Source organism: Pelmatolapia mariae, linkage group LG3_W (assembly GCF_036321145.2).
Source record: "Pelmatolapia mariae isolate MD_Pm_ZW linkage group LG3_W, Pm_UMD_F_2, whole genome shotgun sequence".
In the NCBI taxonomy this organism is placed as follows: Eukaryota; Metazoa; Chordata; class Actinopteri; order Cichliformes; family Cichlidae; genus Pelmatolapia; species Pelmatolapia mariae.
Genome location: NC_086229.1, coordinates 2,578,632 through 2,606,232, shown reverse-complemented (window position 1 = coordinate 2,606,232; position 27,601 = coordinate 2,578,632). Strand labels below are relative to the sequence as shown.

The 27,601-nt window shown below is 45.3% G+C and overlaps 2 protein-coding genes across 2 annotated transcripts in view; one reads left to right on the top strand and one right to left on the bottom strand.

Annotated features, from left to right (window-relative positions):
• The first annotated feature begins 1,078 nt into the window (after nt 1-1,078).
• LOC134615675 (E3 ubiquitin-protein ligase TRIM21-like) overlaps nt 1,079-27,601 on the top strand; it is a 411,823-nt gene continuing 385,300 nt past the window's right edge. Inside the window, exons 1-2 of the mRNA XM_065470081.1 lie at nt 1,079-1,176; nt 2,759-3,352. Coding sequence (XP_065326153.1) covers nt 2,768-3,352 — 585 coding nt within the window. The 5' untranslated portion in view covers nt 1,079-1,176; nt 2,759-2,767. The remainder of the gene's footprint in view (nt 1,177-2,758; nt 3,353-27,601) is intronic.
• LOC134624136 (CST complex subunit CTC1-like) lies at nt 8,221-21,354 on the bottom strand. Its single transcript, XM_063469110.1, has 25 exons — nt 21,069-21,354; nt 20,754-20,838; nt 20,272-20,371; nt 19,974-20,196; nt 18,909-19,138; nt 18,701-18,830; nt 18,318-18,620; nt 18,115-18,237; nt 17,799-18,028; nt 17,444-17,588; nt 17,168-17,370; nt 16,925-17,094; nt 16,732-16,846; nt 16,185-16,590; nt 16,024-16,113; nt 15,559-15,696; nt 13,741-13,787; nt 13,529-13,614; nt 11,850-11,985; nt 11,497-11,565; nt 11,261-11,423; nt 11,002-11,057; nt 10,739-10,895; nt 9,332-9,452; nt 8,221-9,264 (listed from the first exon to the last, which is right to left on the bottom strand). Exons 1-25 carry the CDS (start codon nt 21,117-21,119, stop codon nt 9,173-9,175), a joined length of 3,669 nt encoding a protein of 1,222 aa, XP_063325180.1. The 5' UTR covers nt 21,120-21,354; the 3' UTR covers nt 8,221-9,172.

Here is a 27,601-nt window from a genome sequence, read left to right as displayed (position 1 = left end):
TTTTTTTTTTTACACTTTTTTCTTTGTCCTTTACTGACTGTGTTCATCTGTTTGGTTAGCTTTTCTTTCAAATATGTGGGTCTAGAGACTTCTTGTTCTGCTGTTACTGACATTGAGGAATCTGACCACAGCACAGCAGCTACACGCCAAATGATTTGTTTACTCTAGAGATCAGCTGCCGGTGTCTCAGATTAACTGGAGATGGTCAAACAGATGTGTGACAGACTTTAAGGAGCCGCTGCCAACAAACCAGCAAATAAACACTGAATATTTCATGTGTGACATTTGTGAGCTTAAACACAGTCCGTCAGTCTTTTTGCTCTTGAACAATAAAATATTAAAAACTGTCTCGAGTTTATTTGGTGATGTTCTCATGCACGAGGTGAAAACAGCAAACAAACGTCACAGTAAATCTTTCCAGCTGATGTTGGGCATCCTCCACCTGCTGAATCCACTTCAGCCTCTTCCTGCTCATGTTCCTGTTTAGAGGCACAGTCAGTCTGTACAATGGAGAAAACTGAACACAGGAATATTTGGATTTTCCTTCTTTTTCTCTGCTCATGTTCAACTTGTTGATTCAAGCTGGGAATATTTATTAGAATTCAAATTTAGACAGAAATAAAGTGAATAATATTATTTTATTATTACGTTGATGCAGCACATGGTTCAGTTAGCTTTGTATAAACACATGTGTTAGAAATGTTCTTCAATCAGCTCTTTTTACTCTCTTACATTTCACAGCCAGTACTTTTTTACTTTTACTTGTGTAAAGAAGTTGAATCAGTACTTGGAATATTTTTAACAGTAGTACTTCTACTTCAGTACACACTGTGTGTACTTTTACCACCTGTGTCTGAGACCTCCTTCAGAGTCCACCTGAAGCTCTCAGTCTGCTGTGGAAAAAGGAAATCCAGGTGAGTTTCTCCTGATCACCTGAGGCCGTCATTACTGTGTGAACCCACACACCACTCACTCCTCCCACCCGCTGCACACAGTCACTGAGTACAGACCGGCTGATAAAGGGAGAGGCAGGAAGAGGCGGAGCAAAGACGAGAAGGTCATCGTCATTTTGCAGAAGTGAAAGTGTGAGAGAGCAGCAGCAGAGCTGCAGTCGAGTCCTGTTTGTCTCTAAAAGAAGATTCACTGGAGTCCATCAGGTTTCTCTCAGCAACAGTGGTGAGTGCAGCTGATCACACTTCCTGTTTCTACACAAATCTTCACTCTGTTCACTTCATGCTGACTCATCACAGTCACACTGGATCCATAGAAATCTGCTCATGTAAGCACAGATCCACTGTAGGAACATCGAGCTGCTGCTTCAGTCTCACTGTGGCTCTGCTCAGGACTGTGGACTCAGTCTGTGCTCTGGACTTCAGACTGACTCAACACTTCCTGGTTATTCATCACTTCCTGTTCCTATTAGATTGATTCTGGATCTGATTGATCATAAAGATTACAGACGTGAAAACACCTGTTTGTTCTTTATTGATATAAACCCTTTGATACTGTAAACCAGCAGATTTTGGTCAGTACTTCATAGTCATTTAGACATTTTACAAAGAGAGATTATCTGACTTAGTGTATCCTGTAAGAGTCACAGATGTTCCTGAATCATTCAGAAAACAGTCGATGCTGCACTTTATAACTTTGTGTGGAAACATAAATCTCATGATTTAAACAGATGTGTTTGAATCATCCTGATAATCGAGGCTTTAAATATGTCAGAGTTCACACATCAGCTGTGATGTTCAAGCTGAACTGGATCAAACATGTCATCAGACACAAACATAGATGATGGTGTTTAATCCCAAAGCTTATTGAAACAAACTGGAGGACAGAATTCCTCCTTAAATGTGATTTTGATCAACAAAATTCACTGATCTCATTTTCACACACAGGCTTTATCATGGTGGCTTCTTCTCTACTAACATAAATCTTTGATTTGGACAAATATATGAAATACAAAAATAAATCAATGTTTTCTGAGAAATGGATCCAGAATAATATGAATGATGTATCCCAGCGAGTGACTGGAAAAGTTCATCTTCTTCCATATCCTGAGTTTGTGAGGAGCTGTGATGTTCCAGTATCTGTGAGAGAAAACAGTTTTTAATGACGCACAAATGGACCAAATATACAGACACCACTGAATAAACATGTTCTCATAAATGCCATTAATATACTGGATCAAACAGTTAATAACACATTTCTGAGGTTTATGATTCATTGTCCTCCTCACTGTCAGTCCTATTGGAACAGTCACTGTTTAATATTAATGGCTCGTTGATCTGGACTTACAATAAGAAGGATTTAGTCACCAACAAGGTCGAAGTTTACTTCACAGTAATTGATGGAATATATCCAACAAACTGATTTATTCAAGTATAAAATGATCTGGATGAATCTTGGACCTTCTGTAAAACAGTCAGAGAAACAATTTCACATCTTTTTAACGACTGTATTTATCTTCATCCCCAAAGTTATTCTGTTCATCTGGACGCTGCACTGTACAGCAGACACTACGATGTTAAGTTTGTGTTTGGGATGAACCAGTTTGTGTCTGAGTGTGTTGCTGGGTCTCCACCAGTTACTCTGAGAACTGAAGAAGCTTCTCTGATGAAACGTCTTCAAGAACCTCAAAGAAGTCCAGACGCTTTTCTTTCCAAGCTCCTCAGACTACTGACGCTTGTTTCTCTCTTTTTAAAAATGAACTTTAAAGTGAATTTTGAATCAAATGTTTCTTTTTTGTCTCCGTCAGAGTGCAGACATGTCTGCTGCCAGCAATCTGCGATCTGAAGATCAGTTTCTGTGCTCCATCTGTCTGGATGTGTTCACTGATCCAGTCTCTACACCATGTGGACACAATTTCTGCAAAACCTGCATCAGTCAGCACTGGGACATGAATCAGAGCTGTCAGTGTCCCATGTGTAAAGAGATTTTCTACCCTAGACCTCAGCTGAGGGTCAACACCTTCATCTCTGAGATGGTTGCTCAGTTCAGATGTGAAGCTCAGCAGAAAGCCAGCAGCTCAGAGCAACAAGCTGCCAAACCAGGAGAAGTTCCCTGTGACGTCTGCACTGGAACCAGACTGAAGGCCCTGAAGTCCTGCCTGGTGTGTCAGACCTCCTACTGTCAGACTCACCTGGAGCCTCATCTGACAGTGAAACGTCTGAAAAGACATCAGCTGATTGATGCTGTGGAGAACCTGGAAGGCAGGATGTGCATGAAGCACGATAAACTTCTGGAGCTGTTCTGTAAGACCGACCAGACATGTGTCTGCATGCTCTGCCCTGTTTTAGACCACAAGAACCACGAGTTTGTTCCTCTGAGAGAAGAATATGAAGGAAAGAAGGCAGAGCTGGAGAAGACAGAGGCTGAGATTCAGCAGATGATCCAGAAGAGCTCTGATCTACTCCTTTACTGGCTGCTCCTTCACTCACAAACTCCACCCATTCTTCAGTCCCAATCCTAATTATGGAGGTAAAAACTCTGCACCTCTGATCATCTGTAAGGTCAGTCAATTAAGGATCAGATTTCCCCAGTTCAGGTTTAAAGTGCGTTGTTATGATGATTTTTCTTGAAGGGACCAAATGAACATATTGAGTGTAAATCCTCTACAGTCTCCATGTTTCTATAGAATCTGATCATCAGGACTCTGATTCACACTTTGATTCTCATGGAGTTTGATTTGAACAGAAGAAAAGTTGAATCAGGAAATGTTCCCACTGATGGAGACTCGAGCTGAAGAGCAAATATCAGAGAATAAATGTCCAAAAGCTTCATTTGCAATAAAGTTTGTTCAATGCTTTGAGTGAATCCAGACTCATGTGTGGCTGTTATACGGAGCATCAGAGTCCAGCTGAGTTATGTTGGATACAAACTGCTTATTTTGGCTCTGTGAGGATTTTTGTTCACTGAAAACTGATAAGACGGATAATATTCAAAGAACTCTGTAGAGATTCATGCATCCATGTTCTCCACCTGCAGGTGTGGAGGAGAAAGGTGGAGCACAGACTGCTGCATCCTTCCAGTCACATCATTTTGATGATTATATTTCCATGTTGTGATGATTTGGGTTAAAGATAAACAGAGTTGAACGGCTGCAGTCACAGCATGAAGAAGATGCTGAAGCTGAGCTGTCAGTGAACATGTTTCACTGTGATTTGATTTGAAGAATATAAAGTGTGTGTGGCTGCTGACAGCTGCAGTCTCTGTTAGTCTGCATGTTCAACACACACACAACTTTCCTCCTGAGGCAACGATCCAGCAACAACACAAAGAACAGCTGCAGACACACACACACACAGTTAAAGAACACTTTACTGTTTAAGGCAGAATTCCTCCTTCCTCATTAACAATGATCTGAGGTCACTACAAGTGTCTACAGTGGTTTTAGGTCAACATACAATTTACTGAAACACGTGTTTTTCTTTATGCCGTACAAACTGTTTTAAAAGAACTTTGATCACAACATCTTTGCTTTTTCCTCCAATCGTTTATTCTGCTTATTTTATCTGGTTTAACTAACAAAGGCTTAAAATGTAACTCTTAACCTGATTTAAATTCCTTAATTTCTCATTAACTCAGACTTTTAATTTATTTCCTTGTTTGATGTATTATTTCTTTATCCTGGTTTAATTTTTGCTGATCCTGTTTAACCAGTTTAACCTGACCTTTGACCTATTAATTTTAACTTAACTGTACTCTTGTTTTGACCTTTGACCTACTTATTATAATTACGGCGTGCTTTCCCCCCGAAAATGACCTCCAACAAGAAAGCCTCATTTCTGCTGTTTAACAGTGAAGAAATGTAAAATGATGCACATGTTGACTCATGGTTTTCTTTCGGTTTTGATCTACTGCAGAATATTTTTAAGGTCATCTGCTATAAAATCCCAGGCCAGGAAAATCTCCTTCATGATTTTCCAAAATTTCCCCAATTAAAATCAAATTGAATCGAATCAAATCATGGATCGAATCGATTCAGGACCTTGTGAATCAGATCAAATCGATTCTAGAAATCAGTGACGATACCCAGCCCTAAAGCTCACTACTAGCCTGTGATACAAATACTGGTATTTGAAATTACATGGTGGTGGATAAAAAAAATGTCATTTTGTCAGAGAGATTTTACTCTGTGTTCAAGCAGCATCTGGGCGAGGCACAGTTCTGAGTACAAACGGATGTTTTAAGCTGGGCTCACACTGTGCGATTTTTTCAGTCGCGTTATTCAGCTCCTGCTCAAACTGCACGATTGACTCGCAGGGGTTATAAGTTCATAGGTCACGATGCAGGTCTCACACTATACCGCCCGATGCTCTGATGCGACCTGAGTGCTCACACTGTGCGTCCATAACATGAAGGTTATAACAAAATCTGTCGCTCACTCTCGGTCTTTCACTCACACAGACACGCACACCACCACCATCAACTTTGCTAAATTGCTAATGAAAAACATTGATCAGGCAGCTGTGATTGAGCAGCAGTGTAGATCCAACTATTTTCACGGTTGTGGTCGTGATAATTTTGTGAGGCCACATAGAAAAGGCTCGGATGAGCTTTCCAAAGTTCTACAAGTGCCTCCATCGTTTGTGTCCAGATCACACGATGCTACTTCGTCTTTTTCACCGACGTTTATGTGTTTGCGCGTGCGCAGTGTGAGCGGCTGCGGTGACACCCTCACGATGGTGATGATCGGGAGCTGGTCGTGAGGTGTTAATCGCTTCTCGTTACCTCACGTATACTACACGGTGCACGACGCATGATGAAGGCCAAAATCGGGCCGATCGCCAAAACGGTCGCACGACTCATAAATCGGCTCAAAATGGGCCAAAAATCGCACAGTGTGAGCCCGGCTTTAGTTATGATTTTGTTGGAAACTGATTTTTTAGAATGATTTTTCTTTGGAAGCTTTAGTGTCAGATTTACTGACGTTTGCAGCAACTGAAACCCTGAGACTGAAAGCTGTGGACAGGAGTATGTTTGCAGCTGATCTGCATATGGATTTATAAGACTTTCACTTTCAGAAGGAAAATATTTAAATCTGCACACAATTTACTGCAAACTGCATAAAAGCTAACAGTGAAAACATTGTTTCTTTGGCCTGTTGTGATAGTTGCTGCTAGGAGACCTGAGCTTAAGTAAAAATGAAAAGGCTGCAATACATCAAAGGACATTAATGAAAACTGAGCTATACAGTTCACAAAGCACATGTGAGTCATTTGAGTGGTGTGTACAGATCCAAACATGACACTCACATGTTGTTACGAGTGATTCACTTCGATACAAGACCAGAACGTCATCAAAAGGCGAAATTAGCAGTGATCAGAGAGGTTTGAAGCTCCAGTCACTGATCTCTGACCAAACACTGCCCTTTCAAACTGTATATGCCCACCATGCAGACTAAATATGGCACAAATATACGGCCAACAAGGACAAGTTATGCCTGGAACATGCAGGTTTATACTGGGACACCTGCAGACGCTGTTCCTGAAAAGAACCAAGTGAAGTTGGTTGTTCTGGAAATGATTGGAGGGCTCAAGGACATCATATAACGTGAGCTCTTGTTATGGCCACTACGCAGATACTCCCAGGTCACTTCTCTCAGTGAGGAGCCTTCCTAAGGAAAATACCTCACTGGAACAAACCCCTCGTTTCTACAGCACTGACCTTTGACCTTCAGTTGTACTTCCTGCTGTCTCTCTTCTCACCCACCTCTCTGGAAGAGGCAGGTGTAGTTTCTAGGGATGCAACGATACCAATTTTTTCAAACCGATCCGATACCGATACTTGGATCTGAGTACTTGCCGATACCGAGTACAAAATCCGATACTTCTACCACACACAAGTTAAACTTAACCAGTAGTAAAGAAACGACCCCAGACAACTCTTTAACCCAAACGAAACGTTTACTGAACATAAGGGCAGAGACAAATACTGTACAACACATCCCTTTTTTAAACTCAAATGATATTCCAATTCCTTAACCAAATGAAATACACTGTATAAATGACATAATTCCCTTTCAAATTATATTAAACAACCCAACTTATGTTATCACCTTTTGGTAAGTGACTCACTAATATACACTCCAAAACACGTTATATAAATCCACTAAACACACAATATTCACACATGGGCTCCACACACTCACATTCACACTTGTTGCAGGCCCGTTTGCTTCTCACGCCGGACGATGGAGAAAAATCCTCTTCTCCCCAGTAAAAGCACAAAAGTCTGACTTACAGTTCCGTTGCCCGGTAGATCGCCGTTCACCAGTCCCACACTAAATCCACTCCCTGCGGACCCGGTGCTGTCTCTGCTACAGCACGTTAGCGAGTCACTGTCCAGCTCTCCGACAGTCCATAGCAGCTGCCTCCTTGGCTACGCCAAGCTGTCCGGGCTAACCTTTAGCCTCCGCGGTCGTAGCTGGAAACACAGCACGGTGGTGCGACCATTGAAACAAAAAGTCACTTCACCCACACTCTGTTGTGAAGCTCTCACACGGTCAGCTTTCTAGTCACACACTCTTTTGTGCTGGTTAACCTCAGTAAAACTAGCCGAGTCTCTCACTTTGGTTCAGCTAACCTCTTTCATCTCTCCATGCCGTTGTCTTCTCCTCCTCCATTGCAACAGATACACAGGTCCCGTTTTATGCTACCTTCACGGGCCTCCAGAAAATTAGAACTCTGAAAAATATTTTAACTCCCTTCAGAGTTACATACCATAAAATAATACTTTTATGATTAACATAACAGTTTGATTGCTCTAATTACCTGTATTTACCTTGCGACATATTACAGGGCAAATTACATTCAGGGTTGAGTTACATCACATAACATCAACTGTGAACACCTTATGTTACCGTGGCGTTTAAGTCCATGGGAATTATGAGTATCCACTCCCAAATTCCCATCCGGGCTACATTAGTATCGGTTCATGGTATCGGTTAACTTTTACGAGTACGAGTACGCACACATTTTACAGTATCGGCCCCGATACCCGATACCAGTATCGGTATCGGTGCATCCCTAGTAGTTTCCACTGTGAGAGACTGTAGGCTTCCTCAGAGTGAGGCTGAGAGCGGCAGGCCCAAGAGGCCTTAAGAGTCTGACCCGCAGCCCTTCAGATAAACAATTAACTTTATGTTATTTATTTTCAGCTCATACCATCATTAAAGCATGTTAGAACACGCATGTAGGATTTCACAAATCATCGCTCCTAAATTTAATTGCATCCATAACAACTGTTTGTACATGTTAGCTTTGAAAACATCACCAACACTAAAAAACAAAAAAAAACCCACATTTGAACACATTCATCAGTGGCTGTGACCATGTTGAAGGACTAATGCTGACGTGCTCTGACACTCATTAGCACAGAAAACAAAGTGGTGAAAGCACAGAGCCCTGAGGAGCTCCACTGGACGGCTCTGTTCACACAACTTACATTTAATTATTTGACTTTTATTTACATGTAAAACACCCTCAGAGAGAACAGTTGTTTCAGAGCTGCCAGCTTTATTGGAAAGATGAACTGAAATCATTTAACCTAAAATAGTCCAATTTATGACAAACTAACACGGTGAAATGTTGCAGGATTAAAATGTGTCGATGGATGAACTCTTTCAGTATAAGATCCAATAATACAAAACACATGAAGGTGAGGAGAAATTAATTTTAAAGTAAGTGTGATTTAAAGCAGACTGATTCTTTCCTGGTCAGGCTGAAGCTTTCACCGTCTGACGTCTGTAAAGAAACTGAAACACGTTCACAGGGTTTAGTTTTACTTCACAAACACAGAGAGAATCTGAACTACAGGATGTGGAAGTTACACCTGACCCAGAGCCACACGTGTCGCACAGCACACCTGTTCAGGTACAGTTGTCACACAGCGCACCCACCTGTTCGGGTACGTCTCTGATGTGGGCGTCACTCACAGGGATCACTTCCTGTAGAAGGGTCACATGACCTGTTATAGGCCCCTTTGTGATGATGACAGCTCCGCCCCTTTCATGCGAGGTTAAACCCAGAGAGCTTCGTGTGACCTCTGACCCTGATCACCAGCGTTAGGGTCAGTGAAGGTGAGATACCGTGTGACAGGAGGAGGAACAATAAAGTTTTATTTGTATGAACACGTAGAACAGATCAAATCAGAACGAAGCAGGTGGAGCTCAGTCAGGGTGGAGGTGCAGACAGGTGAGCTGAAGGGGAGGAGCCAGTCTGGTCAGGAACACTCTGGCTCCTCGAGTGAACCTCCTCACCTCTGAAACACAAACACACACGACTGAAGGTTGCAGTCAGGTTGGTCAGGGTGGTGAGGGTGGGGTTACCTTCTGGTCTCTGGTTGGTGCGTTTCCTGCAGGTGAGGCTGAGCGGCCGAATCATGACATCACTGCTGCACAGACACAACAGGAAGTGGAGGAGGAAGTCGTCAGCGTCCCCGTCACACACCTGAGACAGAGACAGAGGTTATGTGACTGCAGACTCACGGCTCGGCCCTGTGGAAACGTCCTGCAGGACGTCCGTTTCTCTCTGTGGTGTCCCCCCACAGTGTCCCCACCGTGCTTCACTGTGTGGACGCTGTTCTTTGGGTTGTAGCTGCATCTTCTTCTCGTTTCACCTCCTCTGACCACAGGACGTTTCAGTCTGCAGGGTCTTTGTCCCGGTCGTCCTCAGCAGTGTGGCTGAAGGTGTCTGCTCTGCAGACGTGGAGCTCTGTGAGCTCACAGTGTGTCCCTGTGCAGCTATAGAGTCTTTGAGGTCTTTGCTCTGACAGGCTTGTTCTGTACTGGGCGGCTCTTTGACTTTCTTCAGGTTTCACTTCCTGACACTCTGATAAGCTCAGATATCCACAATGTGAATCCTCACAAACGTCTGTTTCTCTCTTTTCACTCAAACCTTCTGACGTTTTTACACCGACTGTAAATATGAAGAAAACCCTCAGTTTGAACTTGAGTCTACAAACTGATCTTTGCAAAGTAAATAACAAATAACATGAATGAGTTAAAACATAAATGGAAATAAGTGCTCATTAATCATAAAGAGTCTCGCGTCACAGTTTATGGAGTTAAAACGTGTTCTTGTTATTTTAAACAGGACGTCTCAGTTTAGACTCCACGTTTGTGTTTTTATAAACTGTTACTGTTTGATACTAATCTCACTTTCTTATGATTATAATTATTTTCTGCAGTAAAGGAAAAACATTAATATTCAGTTAACACAGCTCCACCTGTGGGTGGAGGGTCCCTGTGGGTTCTCCTGGTGTGACCTGAGTCCTAAATGCCTCTCGCTGTCCTGCCCCTCCCCTGTGGTCTCCACCCTCCGTGTGGGAGGTGTGGCGTTGCAGTGAACATGGAGCTGGTCAGCCCTGATTACCCTCAGAGCTACACCACCTGCTGCTTCTTCAGGTCGAGTGGGTGGAGTCAGGGGCACGACCTGAGTCTCACTGAAACACACGGCTGTAAGGCCCCTCCCTCCTGTTCACGTGAGCCCAGCGTGGTCACACCTACAGACTTTTAAAGGTGGAAGTGGCCACGCCCCCAAAACAGTTCAGCAGTGTGAGCAGACGGCGTTGTTACCAGGATGTAAACAGGATGTGCCCTTTCACAGTTAAAGCCTCAGAAATAAAAACATGACCCGACCTTAAATTTTAAAGACAAAATAAAGTTTAAAGACGACGATGAGCACGTGATTCACCTGTGACAGGTAAATATATACACCTGACAGGTGGTACTGACCTGGCTCTGCCCACGAGGGAAGACTCTGATGTGACCTCTGACCCTGAGTGCTCTCTGAAGCCCCTCCCACTGAGCATCAGCCAATCCCAGCAGAGCATGAACCAGAACAGCTGAGAACCAGACGTGAGCCTCACCTGTCCCGTCATCAATCACCAGCCTGATCGAAGAGCAGAGCGACATGGTTTGATCATGTGACTGTCACCTGACTCATCCAGGTGATTAACATGTATCAGCAGGTGAGCTCAACAGGAAGCTGCTCTTACTTTGCTGTGGACTGAAACACTGACGAGGTCGAGTGACACTGAGAGCTGCTGCAGCCCTGAGAGAGAGAGAGCAACAGGTAAACACACACACCTGAAATCGTGAGCAGTTTACTCCAAAACTACACTTTACTTACGTGCACTAACACTAACACACCACCAACACGCTAACAACACATGAAGCACTCTGAGTACTTTCACTGCACCCGAGAAACTACAACTAAACACATCCTGTACACACTGTGTGTATTTTATGCAGTACCTGTGTGTACACGCTGCCACACAGCGAGCAGCTCCACTGCAGTTGCAGGAACAGGAAACACACCACGTGACCTTTGACCTGTCCCACAGTGCACCTCTGCTTGCTGCTCAGAGCCCACTCACCCAGGTGCATGATGGGAGCAGGAGGAGGAGGCTGGGCCGAGCTGATAGAAACAAACAAATAAACAACAGCACGACAAACACGTGAACCAGACTTTACCTGCCCTGTAAACTTACCTGGTGTCTCCCAGGGAGACCACAGTTATCGAGCTGACAGATAAGTACGTGCAGTACACACTTCCTGTCCTGAAACACACACACAGGTAAACCACACAGGTACGTAACCATCGGCGTAACTTTGTATTGAACATTGGGGGGGTTAAAGATCTCTGTCTAAATAAATAAATAAATCTGGGTACATTCCCAGATGATCAAACAACTATTTTGCTGGTAACACCTGAAATGAGTAAAGAAAACCAACAGCCTATTTATGCAAGATAATTCATAATTTTATTGTTGGGTTACATTGGTTGGAAATGAGTCCAAATAAAGAGTCCAAACATTTATAAGCCTGTCTATGTGTGTCTCACCTGGACAGCCTCCTCTGGAAACCAGACAACAGCAGAGTGTTACCCGGCAACAGGCCAGGTGGGTAGGGGGTGTGGCTTACGTCCAGGTACACCTGCAGACTCCTCCCAGCTTGGTCACAAAGAGTGAGACGCACACCTGCACACACACATTTAGCTAACAGTCAGACCTGAGACTCATACCTGAAGCACTGATGCCTGCAGTTCCTCTAGTGTCCAGCAGAGGCAGCAGTGAGTCGCCCCCATAGACCCCCATGTTAAAACTTCACAGCAGAAAAAGCCTGATACACAAACCACCTGTGTGTTTGTACTAGAGATGGCACGATACCACTTTTTTATGTCCGATACCGATACCGATATCATAAATTTGGATATCTGCCGATACCGATATTTATCCGATATAGTGTGTTTTTTAATCAATAAAACTGTTTTTTTTTATATCTTGCTGCATTTTGTATGAGTTCATACTCAAGTTTAAATAAACAACAACACTAAAGCTATTCTGTTATACCTGTATGTAAAAAATACACTGCACCCAAAATATTTCATAGTTCAGCAATACTGATCAATCTAATAAACTTAAACCTGCACCATCCTCCCTATTCTGGTATTTTAAAGAGTACTTAGCAGAAATATTAAGCAACCTAACTAATAGGGTTGCAAACTCCCAGCAAAGAAAAATAGGGAACCACCGCCCACCTCATGATGCTTAATCGACATAATCAACTTTAATTTGATGCAGTGTGAAAAAAAAAATGCACAGAAAGAAATTCTTTTTCAAGAATAATTAAATAGATTCAACATTTTTCTACTACAGAATTGCAGACTGCGCAGATGGTATCTTCCCAAAGGAAAAAGTAGTATAGCTTACTGGGTTATATTAGACTTAACAGTTACTATATACAGTAATGGACTTCTATACATTTTACATCAGATTAAAACTTTGGGTGTAAGATTCAGATAATTATTTATTACAAGCTAGACATTTTAAATGAGAATAAGAAAGAAAAGTATGTCTTTGTGCCCCCCTTTTCCCTGTTAATGCCCTATCGGCCCCCCTGACTAAACTTTGCTAGATCCGCCCCTGCACAGTTACCAGCCGTCAGCTACGTAGAAAATGATCCTGGTGTAGAAAGTAATATTAAATAAATTCTAACAACAGCTTATCAAGCTTAAACGCGCTGCTGTTGTTCAGCTGCTGTTTTCCTCCTTGTGGTGCAAAGTGGGCCAAAAACAAAGAAGAGAGACGGACTCGCGACAGAAAAGCCGATCAGCTGATCATTAAGGAGTTTCATGAAGCAGCGGCAGGAGAGGGAGAGAGAGAGACAGGCAGTCGCTCCATATATCGGTGGTTAAGCTTAATGCAGGTACGCTTTACAAACATTCAGAGATGAACTTACACACTTGCTTTACTTCTCTCTGGGATAACTTCCTCAGAGATGAATTGCTGGATTGCTAGCAAGGCTACAAATACACACAGCCGCTCTATCACGTGAGCACACTGCTCCCACGTGCTACGGTTATGAGCCGAGTTACGCCGTGTCGCAAGTTTTGTGAGGTGCTTTTTTTGATATATAATGGATCGGATTATATTTTTTATTTTTCGCCGATATCCGATCCAGTAATTTACGTCAGTATCGGACCGATACCTAATATCGGATCGGTCCATCTCTAGTTTGTACCTGAGTGTGTGTGTCCAGAGTGGGCAGTCCTGTTGTTCACACTGATCCTTTCAGACACCACACCCTGAAAACACACCAGCTCTGAGCTGAAACACACACACACACACACACACACACACACACACACACACCAGTAAGAGTTTAAAGCAGGCTGCAGCTGCAGTTCCTCAGATGACCACAGGGGGCGACTCAGTGAGGGATGAGCAGCTTACCTGCAGTCTAAGACCTCTGAGACAGACAAGACTGTGGGTGGGACGGCCTGAAAACAGAGAATAGAGATGGAAAATGTGACCTCTTTTCCGGAGTAAAACCGCAAAGGATTGTGGGTATGAGTGGCAAGCGTTACTAGCGCACGCAGGCTTTCACATGGAAACAGTCACACAGCGATAAAAAGAAACACAAAGCATGGCAAGAAGCTGTTGTATTATTAACTGGAATGGCCGGTCGCATGACAGCCACGGGAAGCCGACGGGTATAGAGATCGTTTTTTATCGGATTACGCCATGTTTCCGAAGTGGCAAAGAGCCACGGATGGCCTGGATTCTAAGACCACATATAACGTCCCAGAACACTCCAGCTCACATGTTAGTCTGCTCCAAGCATTTCCACAAAGGTGAGTCTTCTGTTGTAGTTATTATGTAATTTATCATAACATAATTGTTGATGTAGGTTACAAATAAGTCTTATATTGATCTGAATTGAATTCGTTGCGCTATGCTGCTTTGTTCACTGTGGCTTTGCGGGCTAATGTTTGTTGTGTTTTGTAGGAAAACCAGCCTACAAAATGCTGAATGTGATCCAGACTGGGCACCTCTATCATACCGAGTGTAAAGCTGCTACCACAGCCAGATTTGATCGGTTAAGAGAGAGAGCGATATCAAAACAGCCACGAAACGTCCAGCATGTATGTGCCCAAGGGTTGTATTGGAGCAATTAAGTGATGAATAACTGTTTTCCATTATGTTGTTAGCAGTGTTTTTTTGTTGTATTGTTGATTTGTTTTTCACTGAAGCAGCTAATAAAGCTGATGGATTTTTACAATTTTGCTTCTTTCTTGTCAGATTCTATAATAGAATGAAACAATAACGCCAGTTATAAATTAAGACAATAAATTGAATGAATTACGAAACACTCATTTTATTTCTATTAGATCTGAAAATGTTGTGTAATACTACAACCTGAAATGACAAATAGATTGTGTTGGCCTGTACAGGAGATAAAAATATTTAACAACAGCTAAATAAATGGTAAACGGCATTTGTATAGCGCTTTACTTAGTCCCTAAGGACCCCAAAGCGCTTTACACTACATTCAGTCATTCACACACTGGTGATGCTACATTGTAGCCACAGCTGCCCTGGGGCGCACTGACAGAGGCGAGGCTGCCAGACACTGGCGCCACCGGGCCCTCTGACCACCACCAGTAGGCAGACATGGGGTTAGTATAGGGGTTAATATAAGGATATTTGGACAGCCAGGAGGCAGCCTGGGAACGAACTACTGACCTTCTGAGTAGTGGCTGACCTACTCTGCAGCCCCGGCTAAAGCTGTGAAATGGAATAGTCCAAATCACCAAAGTAAACTGGACCTGGGCTTGTTGCAGGGATCTGAAGTTACTAAACATCTTGTGAGTGTATGCACTAAAACTTATGACCATATAATAATAAATAAGTGCGTGATGAAAGTTGGGCAGCATCCTAACGTCCTTACTCCACTCTGTATGCTCGTATGGGTCTGACCCTTTCACTCCTTTGATTTATTTCCTCGTATTTTTTTTTTCCTTTTCATCAACTCTGTCTTTGTACAGACCTGCCGTGTTCTCCGTCGTTTTGTACACAACTGTTTTTGGGGCAAATAAAATGCAAGTAAGGATTAAAACCGCAGAACTGATGATTACTGGTGCTGGAAATGCTAACGCTTGATGCAGTGTTTTGATTTTGTTGCCACTTGTACCCACAATGTAAGTTTAAGGGTCCTGGAGGAAGACGGGGAACAAACCGTGTGTGTGTGTGTGTGTGTGTGTGTGTTACCTGTCTGCAGGTGGGCAGCAGCAGTGGGCGTGTCAGAGTGTGGAATCTCCAACCACGTCTGACTTGTAGGGTTGACTCAGCGTGGAGATCCACCCCACTGTGCCCAGAAACTCCACAGCCAATCAAAACACTGGGATCCTGATTGACAGACACATGGGCCAATCAGCTGCAAGGATTCAGGTCATATCAACTCACAAACAGGAATGTTCGGTGTCATCTGCATAGCAGTAAAAATGTAAGCTATGTGCTTTGATGATACTGCCAAAAGCAAGCATGTATAATGTAAACAGAACTGGTCCTAGCATTGAACCCTGTGGAACTCCATAAATAACCTCAGTGTATGAAGAACTACAGATAAAGCTGAAAAACGTCTGTGTTCATGTGTACTAATATCAGAGAGCAGAGACCGATGAGGCAAACCTCTGGCCACGCCCCTTAGTGACATCATCAAAGCTGGGTTGATACCTGAGTGTTAGCGGCGATGAGTCTGTAGAAACATCCAGGCTGGAGGACAGGAAACCACCGCGAACACACACCTGAGAACACCAGCACCACCTGCACACACACACACATGTAACTGTGTATCCAGGTGAGCTCAGGTAAACCCACACATGTGCGTCTCTCACCTTTCTCTCCTGCTTTTGTTCACTTTCTTTCTCTGTCATTGGTTCATTCTTTGGGTCCCGCCTCCAGCTGACCACTGGACCAATCACAGCAGCTTTCGCTGAGAAGCACAGTCTCAGCCCTGCCTCCTGATCCTCTGCCTCCGCCCCTGTATTCCTCCAGGACACACCCTCCTTCTGCTCCACCCTGATCACCATGGAGACACATTGCCAGGGGTTGCCGGAGTCTGCTACTTCTTCTTCTCTTCTCTTCCTCTTACTCCCAGCAGTCTCTTCTTCTTCTTCTACTGTCTGCTTCCTGGCAGTGACATCCCCTCCTGGCTCCTCCCCCTTGTGTCTCAGGTGTGTCTCCATGGCAACAGATGGACTCAGGATGTGCAGGTGGTCCACAGAGAGCTGCAGGTAAACCCTGTGAATTGAACCCAGCTTTATTTAACTCATAATGTTTACAACCAGGAAGGAAGCTCACATCCTGAACCAATCAGACACCCTCTTACATCAGAGAGAGTGGACCAATGAGCAGTCAGCATGCTGCAGGTTGTGTGTGTACCTGCAGTGTTTGTGTGTGATGAACCTGTCCTGGTCCAGGTGTTGGTAGGAAGGGAAATCTGATTGGAGGAATCTCTCTGTCACCATGGTGAACTGCACCACACCCACCAGACAACCTGCAGCACACACACACACACACATTAAAGAATAAAGCTGTGTGTCACTGTGTGTGTGTCTGTGTGCGTGCATTGTACCGATCCAGGCGCTGTTAAAGACCGCCCTCTGCGCTCCCTCCTCCTCCTCGCTGCTCTCCGTCAGCACGCAGGCTGCAGCTCCCGTGGCGTCTCTCAGCTGCATCGAGTGTTTGAACTCAGACGTCTGTGACGGCAGCTCCAGCACGCCGACCAGCAGCAGGGGGCGCTGCCTGACACACAAACCGGCAAAAATCATTGGTACGTAATCACATGACTTCATGTGGGGAGCTGCTGTCACCTTACCTGACAGCGTCTCCACCCTGAGGCTCGGAGGACAGAGTCCTGCAAGACCAGGACAGGAACCCGTTGATCTGGGAGGAGGTCAGGTTGGAGCCATCAGGGGGCAGCAGAGAGCTCAGAGGGGCCGAAGACCAGCAGTCAGTCTGCAGGGACTCCAGGAGCTCCGACACACTGAGGTACCGACGGACCGCTGAGGACACGCTGTACTGCAGGGACACAGAGCACACTGAGCATGCTCCACTCTCACCTGTAAGGAAGACAGGTGAGAGTGGGACCTACCTGAGTCACAGGACAGGTGTGAGGCTCGTCCAGCATCTCAGAGTAGATGTCTCTGCATCCTCGTCCTCCAGCTCTGCTCTGAGTCTCCATCAGCCTCCAGGACAGCAAGCACACACACTGCTGCCTCCACACACCTTGGACCAGACTGAGGACCAAGACCAGGACGAGCGTGAGGACCAAGACCGGGACCAGGAGCAGGACGAGAGTGAGGACCAAGACCAGGACAAGAACCAGGACCGGGACCAAGACCGGGACCAGGAGCAGGAAACAACCCAGAGCCAGAGGAGGACAGGAGGACAAAGGTTAGGCTCTGCTGTCTCTGACTGTGCACAGGTGGTGGTGGGTGGAGCCTCACCTGTGTGCCAGCTGCGAGCTTAGGTGACACGTCCACAGGTAATCGGACACATCTATGTTTCTCTGCAGCAGTAACCGTGGTAACGCCCCATCTCCCGGGCAGCGGTTGTCGGGTGGCGACCCTCCCGCCCTGCTGAAGGCCGTCACCCTCAGGCTGGAGCGCAGGCAGGTGCAAAGCATGCTGGGAGGGAAGTCTGGGCAGGGCCGGTACAGGAAGTGGGCGTGATGCAACTGCAGGAGGAGGAACCATCAAACTTCATTAGTCGTGGCTGCCACGAACACAAACGGGCATGATGATGTCACGTCATGTGACTCACCTCCACTCTGTCTCCTGCCCTCAGCTTCCTCTTCGCCGCCGGCTGATAGGCCACGCACAGACCCACCTTCCCATCCAGCATGTAGAGCCCCGCCCCCTCACTCACAACTTCAGTCACCATGCCCTATCACAGCAGAGGAGGCTTAGTAATCAGCACACAGGTACAAACATGTGGTAGCCAATCAGAGCTCAGAGCGCTCTCACCTGGTAGCTGATGACTTTGGATTGCTTTATCCTCACAGCTGATTGGTCCAGCTCCACCTCCTCATGCTCCGCCTCCTCACAGTCGTCCTCAGCAGGCTGTGACATCAGCAGCAGGGACTCAGAGTGTGTGTGTTCCTGTGTGTGTTCCTGTGTGTGCGTGTAGTCGGCGTGCAGCTCGGAGCGCTTCGTCACACACAGGATGTTGTTTCCTCTCCAGCCTCGTAGCGCACACACACGTAGAGCTGTCACACACACGCTCTGTCCGACACACACACGCTGAATCCAGCTGAGCCGGCTGCTGTCCTGCACACACACACACACACACACACTGAGCTTCATCAGGCCGTCCCTCCTCACCATCATCATCCTCAGAGAGCTGATACCTGTACGAGCACGGGCAGCGAGCGCGACTCATCCGTCAGCGTGAAGCAAAAGAAGGTCGTTCCTGCCACGGCCAGCAGAGGGCAGACTGAGCCCACCTCTCCGAACACGCTCAGCCGCTGACCTTTGACCCTGGAGCACACACACACACATCTGTCACACACACACTGCTCAGAAACCCCACTGCAGTTCAGAGGTCATGTGACCCACCTGTGCCTCAGCAGCCTGCCGGCCTCTCCGACTCCCACCACTCCGCTTAGCTCCACCCTTCCAGGAGCAGCAGCCAATCCCTGCTCAGCACCAGGACACAACAGGACAGGGGAGCCAATCAGCTCCAAGAAGCCTGCGGCCTCTTCCTGGCCCGATGCATTGTGGGGGATGTAGTTCCAGTGAGGGAGGAAAACGGGGCGATCGAGCCACAGGGGCGAGAGAGACAGGCACTGGATGAGAGAGAGAGAGACACGGGTGAGAGAGTGGCGGAGTCCTGGGTGGATGCTGGAAGCCTGTACTGATGATGACAGCTTCATCAGCTCTGATCTGCAGTGATGCCGTTTGTTTTAATAGCTGCATCAGATTAGATTAAACTTTATTGATCCCTCGGGTGCGTTCCTCCGGGAAATTCTGTTTCCAATAGCCCAGCACCGACAGAAGTTACAGAGTGTGAGCAGAAATATACCAAATATCAGTGGTTCCCAAACTTTTTTTGCTGGGCCCCCTTTCTTTTACAACATATTTTCTAGTCTTTGGCTTAGAATGAAGTTGGTTTGGAAACATATTCAGCGACGCTTCATCTCCTGCTTTGCGTTTGTGTGGGTGCCCCGTGTTAGCAGTGTCCAAGCACGTTTTTTTTGGTTTTTGTTCCCTTTTTATACTGGGCCACCCCTGCAATGCCTCTGCGCCCCCCTAGGGGGCGGGCCCCACACTTTGGGAAGGTCTGCCATATATACACACATATAAACACAAAGTATTTATATGTGTGTATATAGATAGGAATTAAATTTAATATACGTTGCACATGAAATCCTGCAGTTTGTTGTACTCTGACCTCGTTACCCATCAGTTCAGACCAGATCCGGTTTAGTGATGCTGCTGTGAAAAGAAGCTCAGAGTCCTGAGAACTAACCAGCTGATGGACGATGACAACGTCAGGAAATGTTCCTTATGTTCAGGGTTTTGGCATGAACGCCATCGCCCTCCTGTTACCTGTAGGCCCTCCACTGCTGTGCTTTCCTCTTCCTGCTGGGTTATGGTTAGGCTCCTCCCCCTCTGACTCACCTCACACATGACGCTGCCGCTGGCGTCCGTCAGCCTGTACTCTCCGTCACGGCCTTCTCTCAGACAGCCAATCAGCAGCAGGTTGACCCTCGGCAGCGCCCTCTGACCCGGCACGGCGAGCTCCGCCTCCCTGGCCCAGGCTCTCTGCTGATTGGTGCTCCAGGACAGGTTGCTGACGCAGGCCAGGTGCTGCTGGGAGACGAGCTCGGAGACGGACAGCAGCCTGCGGACAGACGGGAGGACAGCGGTAAGGTCAGGTCACATGACCTGCGACAGCGATGATGTCAGCGGGTGTTACCTGTAGCTGACAGGTAAGCTGTGGGCCACACACATCTGCTGCTGGATCGCCTGCACCGCACACATGCTCAGATCGAAGAGGCTGAGGTCACCGTGGTTACCTGGGAAAACAAAGTTTAAAAGGTAAACACAAACATAAACAACTGAAGCCCCGCCCACTGAGAACACCTGAAGTGGACACCAGAGCTGGTGTGTCAGCAGGTGGGACCACCTGAGGAAGCAGCTGCTCTTCATCCTCAGACTTTTAGTCCTCCCTGTTCTTCACTGACAGTCGGTCACCTTCATGGCTCTGACCTTTGAACCCCACTCACATCTACACACTGGACTGCACTGATGACACCTGTGAGGCAGGTGAGCCCTGCTTTCACTTTTAAATAATGGTTTACATAGTATTTGGTTTCATGAAAGACGTGAAAATCATCATTAAGAATTTAAAGTACAGCTGATTTATCAGCCAGCTGTTTCGAACTAACAGAAACTCACCTGTCTGGGAGGGGGCGGGGCTACACACCACAGGACTCAGGTGTTCAGAGATGAAGGTGAAGATGTTCTTTAACCACAGGGACTCCTAAAGAAACAAAGCAGCAGGTCGGGGGTCACGATAATGAATGTAAAACAGTCTCACATCCTTATATTCACTCTTTTCTCTATGGATTTCTGCTATAGCATTCTCGGAACAGTGATTGGCTGCTGCTCTGCCTTACGTCATGACGCAGGCATTACGTCCGCAGGGCTCTGCATGTACGTAGGCTGTTATTTATCGCTCAGTTCGGCAAACAGGGACACACTGGGACTCACCGCCTCGGTGCTGGGCTTGACCCGGTCCAGGAGCTCCTGCAGGGGGTCCATGTCTTCGCTCCGGGTGCCGGTTTCTCCCCCTGCTGACAAACTCCCGCTCACGGCTTTCAAACAGCTTCCGGTCCTCCTCCCTCTGACCGTCGCCCCCCGTGTTCCCGCCTCTTACGTTCATAAAGCCGCCATGATGCCCTGCCGTCCAACTTTGTTTACTTTTGTTCTGTATTTTAAACAAATCATCAAACTTATTAAACTGACTAGTCTCTGCCCACGCAGGATCTCTACCGCGCATGTGCGGAACAGCTTTTCCTTACCCTGCATTTCACAATAAAAGCCCTTCACGTCCACATACACTCAGTGGTCTCCTACCTCCTTTCCTAACCACTTTTCCTTGATAAAAACGTTTTGAGGTGGAGGAATGTGTTTAGGAGATGTGATAAGGACTCAGGAAAGGAAACAGCTGTGTTTGAACTACAAAACGATCACGCGACTCCAGCCCAGCGTGTTCTCAGCCTGATTAGTGCAGGTGTCTGTGAGGAACTTTCTTTTATTATGAAAGGGTCAGACTTCCTGCTGAGGCTCAGGGTCATGTGACTGACAGCAGCTTTTGCAGCTCACCTGACGCCACAAGGTGTTTCCTTTTCAGGAGGATGACACTGTGCGATCCTCGGAAATCTCAAACAAAAACACATTTCTGTCAAGTGGAAACGTTTTAAAAAAAACATTTTGGGGGGTTGCAGAGTATAAATACAGATTTAATTGAAGGTTTGTCACAGTTTTTTGTTCAGTTTTTATCCAGGCTGGGGGTGTCTATGTGGAAAAATAGAGCATGGATGAGCGCATCTGTGCAGACCAGTAATGCAACTTAAGATTAGGGAATTGTAACCCCCTCTTTCATACGGCAGGTACAACAAGCCTTCATCAAATCCATATCTGGGGAGAACGTTAAATAAATCTGACCAGTCTATTCTGTCCAAGGCCTGACGAGCGTCCAGTGATAATGAAGCTGCATCGTTAGCATCAAATCTCTCATGAATTATATCAGAACCCTTCTTATATTGTGAAACCTTTGATGCTTTGGTACAAAGCAAATCAAATGTGCGCTCCAAGGGTCTAATCTTGATGCTAAACATTTAAAGTATTTTAGTGTCAACCCCCGTCAGACTCTAAATGATGAGTGTTCTGCAGGAGGTTCACCATGTTTCACAGTACTCACTGCCTGTCCCTCAGTGGGTGGAGAGCCTCATTTTGTCAAATCTGAAATAATTCCTGTAACAAAGCCTGTTTTTAATGATGTGGCATGGATGTTTTTGTTAATTACGTTAAATGTGGTCTCCAATATTTTTATGAAAATGACCATAAAAACATTAGTTTGGTGTTTGAGGGTTTAAGTGGAGCTGGGTTTACACACAGTGGTGTGAACCTGAAGTTAAGCTCAGGGCCACATTAGTGTTGGGCTGAAAGTAAAGAGTTCAGGTTAAAATGAAGTTTTTGGGTGTTCTGATTGGAAATCTCCAACCAGGGTTGATGATCATCAGTAACTGCAGAGGCCTGAGGTGCTCGGTGGGGAAACCTAGTGTTGTTGGCAGCAGCAGGCTGAGCCTGTCAAGGTTGGAGCCAATCAGAGAAAGTTTGAGCCCTGAAGTGTCCACTGCAGCTGTCACGACAGGGTTTGGTATATAAAGGCCTGTGAGGGAGATTGATTTCTGATTGTGTTAATAATAGTTTTTATTATTGGTAAAAAAACAACAGTGGTTTAGTTATCAGGGACATAAGCATCATGTTTAAATGCTGCATGAGAGATCACATTTTTACATGTTTTTAATCAGAAAAGGTCAGACAAAACAAAAAACAAAGACAACTCAAGTCAAATGTCCAGCCGAAGGATTTATGGGTGACTCCATCAGGGATGGACCGAGTTAACCTGCATTTCACCTCTGAGAAAGATATATGGAGCCACAGCTGGACTGGCCATCGATGGTGTTTTTTAGTTTTTATGGCCCATGTTTATATGAAATACACTATATTAGAGTCATGTCGGTATGGGCAGATATCCAAATGTAGGATAGGACATAAAACACGGTGCCATCTCTAGACTCCATAGTCCCACAGGAGTTCCTCTCCAACCGCGATGTCCCTCAGGGCGATGAACAGCACACTCTCATGAGGACCAGCAGGGAAGTTCATTGTGAACCTTTGTGGCTTCACGTTTGGATTCCTTTGGCAATGGTTGATTTGCCTTCCATAGGAGTCCTTGTGCAGGTGGCAGGCACAGGGGGACGCAGTGGCATCAGCCCTGTGGCACTCGTCCCTGTAGAAGAAGAGAGACCCCGACTGCTGCCTCCGATTCCCTGCAGCTTTGGTGTTGCACGTCCCGTGGTAGTCGCAGACGACGTCTCCTTTGTTGAAGGGCATCAGGCCGATCACACCTGTGAGCAAACAGGAAGTCATCATAAGCTCTTTAGAAATGTTGACTTGCTGTCAAAGAGGGTGTGGTCCAAACCATAGGTGCATTTACCTTTGCCCTTTTCCTCCCTAAAGTGCTTCAAAGCCAGGCCCTTCCATTTCTGCTCTGAAATCGAGGACATGAGGGACTGGCTGTCCTGGATCCTGGGCTGTGGAGCAACCCAGGCCTGTAGGACGGCATCAACAGTGGGCTTGTTGGTGAACCAGGTCTCCTTATCTAATGACCCTCCACTTGCGGTAGTGGGCTCGGTAGTTTGGAAAACCAGCCTGTACACACCGGCGTTTTGAAGGTGGCTCTCCATTTAGGGTTACTGGGAAGGTCCGCTGGAAGGCATCCCATTCTCTGAGAGGTAGGCGCTTTGTGGTAATGGACCTACACAGAATGAGAGAGAAATCTACCAATAGTGTGGATGTGGAAACTTGTAAGGCAGGTTTTCTTGTGCTAGTGGGTAACATAAAAAAGAAAAGTTTACCTGGCCTTTCCCGAGGTTTCTACTCCTCCTGCTGAGTGTGACGCTGACCCAGCTGCAGGATCCTCAGTGTCGCTGCGCAGGTATCTAACCAAATTAGAAAGGTGAAGCAGTTATACATCTACCAACAAACGCAGCAACACATGTGGCTGAGTGGTGAGACCACACTGGCAAAGTTTTGCCAGTATGGATCCTATGGAACATTTTCTGTCAAACTGTTAGTTTGGGTTGTTATGGATAAACTTTCCTATATTATCAGACTGACTCGAATGACAGCAAAATTCTATTTAATCAGGATTTTGTTTCCTCCACCAAGTTGATAAATTGATTGATTAATCGTCTAGTTTGGGCTTTATAGGTATCTGAGGCTGTTGATCTATACTCGGGTTTAGAGTACACTTAAAGTCTCCTCCAATTATATGAAGTCCTTGCAAAGCGGATACAGTAAGAAACAGATCTTCAAAAAATGTAGGTTGATTTTAATTTGGTCAGTACAAACTCACTAAATTTAAAGTCCTCAGAGAGATGGTTCCCTTACTTGTTTTTGTTCTGTATTATTAAAACAACAGCGCATTATGGTGATGCTGAGTTAACACATATTAGAGTAAAATAGAAAAATAAATGGAGAAAATAAACCTTGGCATGACACGTTACACAAAGCAGCTATATCTTCCCATCGTGGATGAATCCTCATCTTCCCTGGATTATATTGAAACATTCCTTTCTCAGCGAACACTTTTCTGATGATGTTGAACTCGGCTCGCTGCTGGACGGAGTTTGTTCCATCGTGCTCGATGTTAAGCTGTTTTGTGGAGCGGAAAATGTTGGATGTTGGAGGTTCAGGAATCAGATAAGGACACCTGTGTTGGTTTGGCTTTAGAGATGTTAGGGTGAAACTGCTGATCCTCGGCGCCGTCCCAGAGACCAAACAGATGCAGGTTCTTCCTTCGGACGTGGTTCTCCAGGTCGTCAGTCTGATTTTCAGCTTCCTCATCACACCAGGACAGAAACACATGAACATTAGACCGGAGCATTCGGGAAGTGAAAGCAGTAATTCAACCTTTGAGCTGAACTAACGTTTTACCCTCCTCTTCATCGTCTCGTCTCTCTGTTGTCAGAGAAGTCCGACCTGTTATTGGACAGAACACCTAAATGAACATCTAAGAGATGATGTCATCAGTGACCAATCAAGAACGAGAATGATGACTGACACAACCGTGCTACAATAAATCTTAGTTTCCCTGTCACTGTATTTTAGGAGTTTGAAACTATAAAGTTATTTTAAAAACGAGCCTGAGAGTCGTGGTTGTGGTGAAGCACAGAGAGCTCTGACGGCCCGACTCGCCCCTCAGGTGGAGCTCTGCACAGCCACACTGAACCAGCTCACACACTCAGCTACACCTCTTAGTCTACATCAGCGTGTTGATGTTTGAATCCATCCACCAACACGAACCTGATGTAGTTTACTCTCATTCTGAGTCGATCATCTGACTCTCAGATCACAGCACGGCGACACACAACAGCTGCCCTGCCGAACACACAGTTTCACTCTCGGGCTCCTGCTTCCATCTAGTGATCATCAGTGATGCTGAATGATGACACAACACTAACAATTTCCACAGCCAGTAAAAAGAAAAACTTGGAGGCAAAAACAAGCTTTATTACTAAAAAAGTTTCAGTGTCAACAAAAACTTTGTAATGTCACAAATTCTGATCCATAATGATAATAACACATCACATATAACACATTTTTAATTCTGGATGTAAACAATTAAATAAATGAAACAAAATGTTCATTAAATCAGTAAGAATGTCACATTTTTCAGTAAAATACGTGAGTCTCTTACAGTAACAGCTGGTATCTTATTTGCTGTTATATCCTCATGAGAAGATTTCATTTCATATTAAAATTATTGATATGTTTCATCTACATATGAGCCTGGTTCTGCTGGAGGTTTCTTCCTGTTAAAAGTTTTTCCTTCCCACTGTCACCAAAGTGCTTGCTCATAGGGGGTCATATGATTGTTGGGTTTTTCTCTGTATATATTATAGTACGATCTACCTTACAATGTAAAGTGCCTCGAGGAGACTGTTGTTGTGATTTGGAGCTGTATAAATAAAACTGGGACGGTCTAGCCTTCAGATGTGCGTCACCGCTGTGTCGGTGGAGTTTAATAAACTTGGCCGTTTGCTCCTTGCTATCCAAAATATAACAGGACATTTTCATTCACGTTGTGGTTGAACTTAGAAGCTTTGTTTTTACTGGTCTCTGGAATATGTGTCACTCTGTATATTACCCTGCACTTTGCTCCATGTAGTGAGAAACTGTTACTGCCTGGTGAGAGAGATAGAAAAGAATGAGTTTCAGAGTGCAGCACACACAACATCATCAGTGACATTATTTCTGTTTATAATGAGCTCTTTAGTCAATAGATAACAAGGATCCAGCTCTCTGTGTGCCCACCACTCACTGCTGACCCTGGTTTTATAACGGCCTGACGGTAATAGTTCAAACACTTGATTGCTGGGGTGAGAATGGCCCTTGATGATATTACTCTGATATCAGCTCTGCTGAGGTACCAAGAGTTTGCAATGACCTCCAGGCTGGGCAGAGAGCAGCCTGTGATCTTCTGGGCTGTGTTGATGACCCTCTGCAGTGCTTTCCTGTCTGCAGCTGAGCACCCTGCATACCATGTTGTTATGCCGTACGTTAGGATGCTCTCTATGGTGGCTCTGTAGAATGTCACCAGCAGCCTCTCATCCAGGTTGTTCCTCCTGAGCACTCTCAGAAAGTGGAGACGCTGCTGGGCCTTTTTTACCACCGCCGTGGTATTTGCAGTCCAGGAGAGATCATCAGAGATCTGCACGCCCAGAAACCTCGATAACGCAGGAAGTGAAGCATTACATCACTGAAACTGTTCAGGAGTCACAGGGTCACTTTTGAAACTCTTAGAAATATAGTATCTAACCAGATTCTTACTCTGGATGGCATTACCTTGACCCCCAGTAACACTGCGAGGAACCTTGGAGTGTTTTTAATCTGCATACTAAATAAATATGTAGGACTGATTTCTTCCATTGGTGCACTAGTTTGCTGATTATCTCTTGATAATCTGACCCTTTCAAATCCAGATCAGTCCCAATAGTCAACCCTATATTTATCAGCATAGAAGAGACAAATTAGACAGTAATATAATAATCAAGCAACGTGATACCACTGTTTGATTATGTGCCTGTATAGGTTTCTTACCACAGTCCAGACGTATGAATGTTAGGGTATTAGCTATTCTAAATTCTCCATAGTCCTTAATGGTTGTATGTCTCTCTCGCGACCTGTCCAGGGAATCCAGCCAGTGATGGCTGGGATAGAGTCCAGTCCTGCTGTTTGTATTTGAAAGTCATTATGACTTAGACGGCTGACGAGAGTCTTTATGTCATCGCTTCTGTAAACAATACAATGTATACAATGTATACAATGTATACAATAAGTACAAACATGAATATGTTACTGATGTGTTACCAACAAGCAGGAAGATCTAAGAAATAAGTTTACCAGGTTTTTTTCAGACCTTGATGGATTGCAGCAGTGACTTTACTTCA

Excerpts from the sequence above, each read along its gene's own strand:
- LOC134624136 (XM_063469110.1), bottom strand. The coding sequence starts at position 21,119 with ATGGACCCCCTGCAGGAGCTCCTGGACCGGGTCAAGCCCAGCACCGAG. Across the intron at positions 13,788-15,558 it reads TGCTGCCCACCTGCAGACAG|GCCGTCCCACCCACAGTCTT; the intron begins GTAACACACACA and ends CTCTGTTTTCAG. Across the intron at positions 9,265-9,331 it reads CACCAACCAGAGACCAGAAG|AGGTGAGGAGGTTCACTCGA; the intron begins GTAACCCCACCC and ends TTTGTGTTTCAG.